Source organism: Anneissia japonica, unplaced genomic scaffold (genome assembly GCF_011630105.1).
Source record: "Anneissia japonica isolate Jap-2015-1 unplaced genomic scaffold, ASM1163010v1 scaffold5165_len128093_cov172, whole genome shotgun sequence".
NCBI classification, from domain to species: Eukaryota; Metazoa; Echinodermata; class Crinoidea; order Comatulida; family Comatulidae; genus Anneissia; species Anneissia japonica.
The window spans coordinates 41,119-52,166 of record NW_022754866.1 but is presented as its reverse complement, the minus strand read 5'-3'; the positions used below and the strand labels follow the sequence as shown (position 1 = coordinate 52,166).

General features: G+C 36.9%; 1 protein-coding gene and 1 pseudogene across 1 annotated transcript in view; both read right to left on the bottom strand.

Annotated features, from left to right (window-relative positions):
- Positions 1-1,458, bottom strand: part of LOC117123295 — a 1,895-nt pseudogene extending 437 nt beyond the window's left edge.
- Positions 1,459-3,481: 2,023 nt separating this feature from the next.
- The window catches only part of LOC117123294 (jerky protein homolog), a 19,678-nt gene continuing 12,111 nt past the window's right edge, over positions 3,482-11,048 (bottom strand). Inside the window, exon 2 of the mRNA XM_033269164.1 lies at positions 3,482-3,692. Coding sequence (XP_033125055.1) covers positions 3,482-3,692 — 211 coding nt within the window. The remainder of the gene's footprint in view (positions 3,693-11,048) is intronic.

Below are 11,048 nucleotides of genomic sequence, written 5' to 3'. Positions count from 1 at the left end.
AGCACGCCGTCGTAGCTGGCTGTTTCCAGAATCTGAAAACGCAAATTCTGTTCAGACAGCTTCGCGGATTGGATGTCCATTTCCTTCTGCATGTTCGAAATCTGTTGTTGCGCGGGTCCGCGGAGTATTCCTCCTCCTCTTTCCCCGGTTCCACCGATGGCTCCCATTTCTTCCACCTTCTTCGTCAACGCTGTCGTCGATCCGTGCAACGAATCGACCGTCCGTCGGATGTCTTCGTTCGCTTTTCTGTCTTTCTTCGCCGTATTTTCCAAAGTTTCAATATTGTCCGCTTGCCCCGCCAGTAGTCTCTTAAACGAAAAAGAAAAACATTTCATTAAAATTTCCGAGCGATTCGAGGCTAAAAAAAAAAAACAAATAATAAATATCAAACTGCGGTTACCTGCAATTTACCGAGACGATCGTCTTTCGATTTATGCGTCAGCTTGATGGATGCTATCTGCTTCGCAAGTTCTTCGTTTTTCTGGTGGTTCGCTTCCACCCGACTTTCTAGTTCGTCGACCCGGCCGAATTTTCGAAGTTGGATGTCCATCTGACTTTTCAGTTCGGCGACTTTGCTAACGGCTCCGGACAACTCGGCGTTTAACCGCGCTACCGCCATCACGGTCATGTCGAGATGGCTTTGGACTCCCTCTTCAGCGTGCTTTTCGAGTTCCGCATTGACGCCCTGAAGTTGAGAAAAAGGCGGAAAAAAAATTCGTTGGTGTTCTTTGCATAAAGCAATATCGAACGAACTTTCATTAAAAAAAAATTAGATATATAATAACCTACCTTAAAATCGCACCCGTAAAATTCGAATTTGCAGCATCTCTTCTGCCGAGAGCATCGTTCGTCCAGATGCGTTCTCAACTCTTCCCTTCGAACGTCATCCGCTCCGCAGTCGTTCGGACAAGACACCGTAAATTTAGGACAACTCCGTCGGTGCGCCTCGACGTCGCGATGCGGGAAGAGTGACTTGCAGAAAGTGCATTCGACCGAACGATGTTCGCACTCGGTTTCCAGATGTCTCTGCATATCCTTGCGTGGCAGCTTGGTCCCACACCCCCGCGATCGATGCATGCACGCGACGGGAAAGTAGTTGCAAAATTCCATGTGCCGTCCGAGTTCTTTCAGCGCGAAAGTTTCCGAACACCCCCGATCCTTGTGGGGACAGTATATCTGAGCTTTCGACATTTTCCGGCGTGCGTGATGATCGGGTGCGATTTCCTCTTCGGCGAACTTTTCTTCGCAGTTCGGACAGAGTAATTTTTCTCCGCCGTCGCAGCCGGGCGTCCGTCCCTTGATGCAGGCTTCGCAAAACCGGCAGCCACACGGCGCCTGCACCGCTCGTCGGACGGCGAGAAGACATACGCCGCACGTCAGATCATCCGACACGTTCCCTTCCACAAACGTGTAATCGAGTCCGTCCTCGTTCATCGATGTTGACGCGAGGCTGCTCATCTTAAAATGATAAGAGTCTCGTACGAAAAAATTGGCCATTCTTATAATAATCTAAGATGAGACTAACGTCATCGGTTTTTGCGCTACGTCACACATTTCCTTTCAACTCGAAACCATACAGAAAAACTCGAAACCAATTAGAAAGCTTCGTGATTCGAAGTACACATGACGTCATGTGTCATGCATCCTCGTTCATCCGGAAACCATACAGAAAGCGTCGTGATTGAAAGTACACATGACGTCATGTGTGATGCATCTCCAACAAAATAAAAGGCTTATAAGAGCCGAGTTTAAGTCCACAAATTGCAAACATGAATAATATCAAGGAAATCACCGTTTCGTTCGTTTCTTCCAACGGTAACGTGCGGCTGAAGATACCCCCGAACAAGAACGATGAATACAACCTGTACATACCGACGTGCGTCGACGACGGTGACACTCGGGGAAGTTTCACGGTGCTCTCAAAAGCGACTTTGGACAGACAGACTGCGAATTTACTCGACGGAAGTTACATGAAATTGTGCCCCCTGAGTCGGAACACTGTCAAATGCCTGAAACAAGTCATGCTGAGGAACGAGATAAACATCTCGTCTAACGTTCAAAAATACCAGGTACATTCTCTGACCGACGTCGTCGCTTCCGAAGTTGCGATCGAATACTACATGATAATCGGAAACATGCCGCTCCAGATATCGAGGAGATGCGTGGTCCACTGCGACGGAGACGACCCGTACCATCGAACCGTGGCCGNNNCGTCCATCGATCAAACGCCTGTCTCTTATACACATCTAGATGTGTATAAGAGACAAGAACAAGACCGTGCATCGACGAAGGATTGGATCTCCGCCGTTCTGGGGACCGGTCGAGTGGAACGAGATCGAGTGGCGGACGTTCTGGCGATCGCAAAGGATATGGTCCGATCCCATCCGGCGAAGGACGAGACGGCGTATCTGGTGGCCGACGTTCTCCGCGAACTGTGTCCGGAGGACTTCGATTGGCAATCGCTGAGAACCCTGAAAGAGTCCGACTCGTGCAAGGTGTGCTTGGATGCGGTCTCGGACGTGTTTACCCTCCCCTGCAAACATCTACTGATGTGTCTATCCTGTTCCGGACGGACGGCGAGATAAATGTATTAGTATTTTGACTTCTTTTGACTCCTGTGGTCTTCCTTTTGACAATGTGTCTGCATGTTCCCTGTATGTGTACTAAAGTACACCCTTCATTCTTACAGTATTTTTGCATTCATATTCCTTTTTTAAAATTATTGTATTTATTTTACTTTCAAATTGTAATAAAGGATTAAATGTTGGGAAATTTAAACTTGATGCATTGTTATGAGGTGCATGGATGTATATCTGTTTTTTATACTCCGGTTGACACATGTTGGGACACATTTTATTAAATAGTAATTTAAATTTAATACTGTAATATGAAAAATTTATTTATTTATTTATTTATTTATTTCTCAAATATTCTGAGAGCTTATACAATATATAACTCTATATTTATGTACTGTACACGTGTTATACATCTTAATAAAAGCTTCTTGCGCTCTAGTAAGTCCGTTACTTTTTTAATTTTCTATATAATACTTAATAAATAAATACAGTGAAGCGTTTCAAAGTCCTTTGTCATTGTGTGATTATTCTCATGGTTCTAAAGTTCTCAAGGGTTACACCGTTACATTATACGGTACTTTTTTTAACTTTTGTACATCATACATAATAAATTAAAATAGATAATGCTTTACATACTCCTGTGTTATTGTGTGTTTAGTCTCATGGTTCTAAGTTCTTACATTCTCATGGGTTACACTATTACATTATAATTTTTAAAAATTTTCTATAATATACCTGTACGAAATGAATAAAAATAGATAATGCTTTACGTACTCCTGTGTCACTGTGTGTTAAGTCTCATGGTTCTTAAGTTCTTACATTTTCAAGGGTCACACGGTTACGTTACCATTTTTAAATTTTCTATATTATACATAATAATGATGAAATAAGAAACACATCAAATCTCAATCAAACAAATCATCTATGTACATTTTGTCTAGGTATTCATCGTCTGCAAATTGAGCATCTTCATTCATGGTGTCTTTATCATCTCTGTTCTGACAGTTTGTACATTGACAAAGATCGGAGCATTTCATGTTCATTTTATTGCACTGACATCTGCCTTGATTGCACCCGGTCTTACAACCGCATTTGATGATCTCCATTAAATTATGCCTACATATATTATTTAAAATATACAATTTTAATTGATAAGATTATTTTTTACATGAACATAATAATTCATACTTAAACAATATATTAAATTTAAATGTAAATATAATGAAATTAACGAATAAATAACAATAATTAAACGTGTACATAATATCTATCACTACTACAATAACAAAATCAATATTTTTCAATCTTATAATCAATTTTATATAGCCGGAGTTAGTTTCGACCAAGGCAAACCTTTGCTTAAAAAGTACACTTTCTCCATCAAAAGGCTTTTTCTATGAATGCAATGACCTGTTGGAAGCACGAAATCCTGTAGACCAAACCCAGTACCGTTACGATTTTCAATTGTACGGGAAATCCACTCACGAAGCTAAGTGGGGTAGGGCCTGCACAGTCAGCACCATTTTTTTGAAGAATATTTTTAATACATTGTACAATGTGTCTGGGTAACGTACTGACGGGACTACACTACACTTGGTAATGATAACTTATCATTGCTATCGATTTCGTGTCGATGTGTAACGACGATAGCAAACAAGGTGGAAGTCTTATCACATCCTCGTAATGGTATGTCTTTCCCTCATCCATTCCAAGAGGCACATCCTAGTTAAGACACAAGTTTGTCAGCTATAGTTCGGTTATGAAGGTCTAAAACTATCCATAATTTGTTACAAGTAACAATCTTCAAGAATCTGGTTGCTGTAACTAGAATCGGAGTTTCATTAGTGATTTCTTCGCGGTGAAAACAACACTTTATTACAACACCGGCACCACACTGTCCGCCGCTAGTCGCCATGTTGTTGTTTACTGTTGTTGGCTGTACCACAACAAGTGAAGTTATTGTAACAAAATCAATTTAATAGTAGTCTAAAAAATATTATTCTGTAATTAAAATACAAACTATATCTAATTATAATTTTTAAATTTGTTTTTAAAGCGGTAATACGAAGTTCGCAAATAATAAACTACAATATTCGAACAAGTACAGTGACGTTTACAAAATGTCGTGTGCTAATCTAGCGCAAAGAACTTTCAATTTCGTAAGTTTAAACGTCAAGTTCTGACGGTCGAACTTGTGTTTTTGTGGTGTTTTTAAATATTATTATAATAATTATCATAATGAGTGAAAGTATTATGAAAATTTCGGAAAGGGACTGAACGTTAGGATTTTTACCCCATGGCCTAAAGTGATCTGCACTGACGCTTAATATAAAGCTCATCATTTAGCGCAACATGATTTCTGCGATCAAATGCCATGCTAGCATCTGAAAAACATGTACACTAGGCTGCAATTTCGCATATTTCGTATATTATACTAATCAACAATTTGTTGAAAGACAAAAAATACATATGTATCTGTGGAGTTACCTAATTCTATAGCAAACTGTTGACCACCAGAGGAAAGTTGCCTGATACTGTTCTTCTATAAACAAGTTTAAATATCTGAGATACAACAGTGGCTAAAGTAATAGGACAATAATTACATTGTAAGTGATATCTTTAACTTAATTAAAAGTAAAAGAACCTTATGTCATTTCGGGAGTAACATGACTATGCCATAGCATTAAGCTAAAAGCATAAACTAAAAAGTGTGAACCCTCGCACTAAAAATTTGAAGGTGCTCAGTGTAGACATTGTCAACGATTGTGGATTTACCTAGTGATTAATGTAATTCTTTACAGTTTAATGATAGGACAACATATTACAAATTTCTTTCAACTAACTTGAAACGTTTAAGAGTGCCAACGTTAAATTTTTTCACCTTTTCCAAGAACTTTAGGTAATTGTCATTAGCCAAAGATTTAGCCATAGAGTCACAACACAACAGAGTTCTTTATCATGTTTACATTGTCTAAAAGCCATTTTAAACTGAGACCTAGATATTTCCATTGAATCATAAAGAAGGCCCATATCGGGCATGCATTAATCCATTGAATAATGCAGTTGATGGTTAATACAGCAGTTGCTTGAAGTAACATGTGGGTGGTTATCTGGAGCATCCATTGAATAATGCAGTTGGTTACCTGCAGCATCCATTGAATAATGCAGTTGTTGGTTAGCCGAGGCATATATTGCAGTTGTTGGCTTGATGAAGCATCCATTGAAAATGAAATTGTTGGTTATCTGCAGCATCCGTTTAATAATGGAAACTGGTTTGTTTGGACAATCACTTGTAGTTCATGCATAGTAAACAATTTAGACATGGTGATGAAGTGCAACCTGTATAGAAACTGAATATAAATAATAGTGTTATTATTATATATATAACATAATATTAGCAATAAATATATAATTATGGGAGATGTTTTGCCCTAGCTGACGTGTAATCGTACTGAATACTCAGTACGTCCTCAAATACTAGCGAATTTTTTTTGCTAGTATTTGGGTGATTCGGTGGGAATCGAACCCACGACCTCCAGGTATATAGCCTGATGTCTTAACCACTAGACCACCGAGCTTGCGCTTGGTGACTAGTGATGAATTCGATACCCTAGTAGCAGTGGGTACTGCAAGTGTTATATAATTGTTGCAGTTTTCACTTGAAGTAATAACTGCTCAATTCTTTGTTAGAATAAATCAGTTGTAAACTAATTCAGAAGTTCATTCATTCCTCCATCTTCATTTTTTTTCTTCAGAATTTTATATCTATAAAAAAATGATCAGAAAAAAAATGTTTGACAAGATACCAGACTGTTAACGCCATTGTTAGTTCTATTCATGAAGCAATACACCGATTTATGCAAATACTTATAAAATGAAGGAACAGAGTTACTAAGTGGCACTACAGTGTCTAGGTAGTTTAGTACTAAATGCAGTAATAAATGTAATGTGTATTTAGTTAAAAAAATCATCTGTTCACAAGCAATACTTGTTTATTATATTTTTATAGAGATAAGATGGAGGAAGAAGAAGATGAAATGGAGGAAGTGTAAGTTATAAATAAAGTAATATCATCCATAGATTTTAAATTAATTTCGGATGATTTGCCATAAATCTTTGATAGTTGAAATTAAAGTAATAAAATACTAGATGTATCTGGTATCATGTTTAACACTTGGTAAAGAATCTATATATTCACAGGCAATACAATTTTTTTAATATAAATTATAGTAGATGAGATAAAGGAGGAAGATGATGAAATGGAAATTGTAACTTAATTATAACATGTATTAAAACTTTTTTTTTTGTAAAAGTTGTATCATACTATTACTACCTTAAAATGGAAAAGATTTTAGGGTATTTTAGGCATCTAGAAAAATATTTCCTGAAGGGGGTTTGCAAATTTATATAACTTGGAACTTCTGTTGTTTCTCACATGATCTCTTCATATCGATGTACATTAACAGAAAATATCAGGAAAATCTGTTGACGGATCTCCACTCATGTTAAATATTACTATCAGAATATAGGAAGAGAAGTTGATGAGTAATAATTATAGAAGCAAGATACATCACATATACATATATTCACAAGTAATACTTTATACATTTTTATAGGGATAGAGAGATGATGATGAGGAGGAGGATGAGGAAGAAAGAAGAGGAAGAGACAGAGGAATTGTAAGTTAGATATTACTATCACATCTTAGAAAATAGGAAAGTAATGAATATATTGTGGAAGCATACCTGATGGAACTGGATATAATCGTCTTTTTGAGGCAGAAGCCATTGTTGAAATGTACATTACATTTCATTTAATTATGTTTCAATCAATTAATTAAACAATCAGGTATATGCACCTCCCATGCTCCCTCCCTACCAATGAAAAGGTGTCATTTAAAATAATACGTACAAATGATTCATTTAAATTGCATATATTTTCTGTCATTTCTTATCTAAACCCTATTCATTCATTTACAAAGTTCATAAGCGTAAACCAATTCATTCCCAGACGCGCGTCCTGTAAAGTTTGTCATTTACAGCTATGCGCTCCTTTGACGTTAACCGACTGTTGCTATTAACGATGACAGCGGTCTAATGTCGTCTCTGTAAGACGGTCTAAATTTAGATCGGCATGTCGCTGGAAAGAGACCAGTGACTGGTGCTAGAATAGTTTATCTTATTGGCAATGACTTTACCACGTCTTATTATCGCCGTTAGTGTTTTTATAAACGATGCTTTAATTGATAATATAAAGACTCGTAAAATACAATTGATGTTCAACTGCTTTAATACACTTGAAGTTTCTTGTTATGCAATAGAATAAATGAACAAAAGCACTCAAAATTCACATGGATAATAGCTTTAAAAAGTTACCTAAAATCGTTTTACGATCGCATGATGACGTCATCGGCCAAACACCGTTTGTAAAATAGAAGGTTCGTAATTGAGAAGTTCGTAATTGGGAGGGTCGACTGCAGTCGACCTTCTCAATTACGTACCCTTTGGTCTAGAAGGCGTTCGTAATTGAGAAAATTCGTAATTGAGAAGTATGAAAAGATAGCGCCCTCTAGATAGATTTTTTAACCATGTGTGTGCTCCAAACGATCGTCACGGCCTATTGGTATGGTCTATGACTGGTCTAAGTTTACACAGAATATTTACAATGTGCAGGACTCCGTAGCAAACAACAACACATTCTAAACTATTATATATTATTACTGTATAGACGAACCTCTCTCCATTGTACTATTATTTACCCATAGCCTCCGTGCCCACAGCCGATGCAAAATCAAGAAGTACTCCACATGGGCGACGATCATTCGTTTAACCATGTGGTTGTTGCGCAGATGGATTTATGCTTTGCGCTCAACGGCTATGCACGCTCCATGGTTTTAGCATTGTGAACCAGCCGCCGCACTGCTGCCAGCCTTTGATCTCGAGTCCGCAATACACGAACGAACGTATAAGACGTGATTTTTTTCTGTGCTGCATATAACTGATGAAACACTTTCAGAAGCGCCATGAGCGTCATATTCGGCGCTATATAAATGTTCTATTCTATTCTATTCAAACAGATAAATTACAAACGCAAACGATGGGTATGATTTAAATAAATAAAACAACAAACACATTAGACGGACATGAACGAATTTATAAACGATATGAAGGACAAGATTAAAAAAAAAATTAAATAACGAAAACATAAGACGGACATGAAAAAAATTCATAAAGGAACGAACGTATAAGATGGACATGATTCAAACAATAAAACAAAGCCAACATAAGACTGACATTTCCCAAAAAATAATAAACGTATCGGACGGACATACAAATGATACTGTGTAGACGAATCAATTATAATTTTGTAATATCGAATTCAGCCGAGTCACCGTCATCATGATGGTTTCTTTTATGAGGATCGGAGTCGTTGTTCGGCTCTTCTCCCAGAAGTTGTCGCCAGCTACGACTTAGGTTTTCTTCTTTTTTTTAAACATGAGAACAATAAAACTTTTTAAGTCAAAAGTGTGATTGTGTTATTCATTCAAATGTGTTTTTTTCTAACATATTAATTAGCATCTTAAATTCCTGTTGAATTTTTAATTTCCATTTTACTTATAAATTCCAATCCAATAACAATGATCTATAATCAATGTACAATTAATGTTCATTCAATGTTCAGCAATCCAATCAATGTTTAATCAATATTCAATAATCAATGTATAATCAATGTTCATTCAATGTTCAATAATCGACTTTCAGCAATCAAATCAATGCTCAATTGTGATGGTCATAAGACTGTCATAAGACGAGAAGTTGATGAGTAATAAATATAGATGCATACATGATAAAATTAGTTATAACCATGTTAAACAGTTTTTGGAGACATTAGGTCATTGGACATCAGAAATTAGTAAAATATAGTGAGGGAAAATTCAATTAAATATATATTTATTGAAAATATAATTTAAGTTTTGAAATGTACAAGATGGAAACCTAGACACATAAAAACATCAAATGATTAAAAATACACTTACATCATCATTAGGACAAATTATTAATTTTACAATTACAATCTTAAACAAAAAACCCTCCAGTATTAAATATATCATTATACCAATTATAAAGGTTTAAAATTATTAATATTGCTGTAATTACTTAAATTATTCACTTTAAAAACCATAAGAAGCCTTCATTATGGGCCCGGTCAAGGATCTCTTCGACATTTTAAAAGTAGTTGACGTTACATTTATTGTACTCGGGTTTCAAATGATCTGACATTCATGTTCGTTCGTCTTGGTGATAAAATAACTCGATTCCATTTAACTATAAGAATGGAATTATATTTTGACTGTTACAGAGGCATCAAATAAATTCACAAAGAGACTGAAATTAAGGTTCGGTGATAAATAATGTTTATTGAGTAAAGTGAAATCAACTGCACAGCAAACGCACGTAAAATTAATAGCGAACAAGAAGTTACGGTATTAATTCAGAAATCACAATGGGATGCTCTGAATAAGGCCAAAGGCGGGTCGCATGTAAAGGAAGGCACGCCAGCAGTCCATACTAAGTGCAAGTTTTGCAGTTGATCCTTTACTCAAAGAGGGAGTAACCTAAGGCAAAGTAACATGCACTAACAGCATGTATAACACATGAAGGGAAATTGCATTTAACAGGTGGCACAGCATGCGCTGACCATGCAGTGCAATTCATGGAAAAGAACCTTGTAATTTACATGCGGTACAGCATGCGCTGACAACCAATATGCTACCTAATCTAGGAAACCCACCCTGTATGACATGGTACCATAGGCGTAGATCCCGGGGGGATGGAGGGGATATATCCCCCCAATATTTGACAAGGGGGGGATGGTCCATTGTATCATCCCCCCCCCCAATATTTTGACTATGTATGGGATAAAATGGAGCTTTACACAAAAGACTGTCACAGAAATAATTTGCACTGTCTTATGCGCATACAAAGATGAAGATTAGCATAATGTATTAATGTTTATAACAAAATTATTTTATCTGGTACCAATCTAAGCTCTTCTTTCCGTAGATGTTAGATGTGCTTGCAAAGAGAGCCACATTTCACGCTGAAAGGTGTGTACGACATCAGTAATGTTATATCAATTCCAAGAATATTTAAGGTTATATCGGTTGATGAGGAATTTATTGATTAGGCCTATAACAGCAAATTTCATCAATTTATTTTGCAAAAACAAGGTTTCCAACTTCAGAGGGGGCACATTTCCTGTCCACACAAGGGCACACATTGGCGCTAACACCAGGCGCGTAACAGGGGTCTTAAGTCAGAGTGGGTATAATTTTGTTTTATTTTTTATTTCAACCATCTTCAAAGAGGGTAATCCTTTTAGTTTAGCCCAGTAGGTTAACTGACATTCAGGGGCCCTCTTTAATAAAATTAAAGAACAGTACAAACAACATCATCACAACATAATAATAAC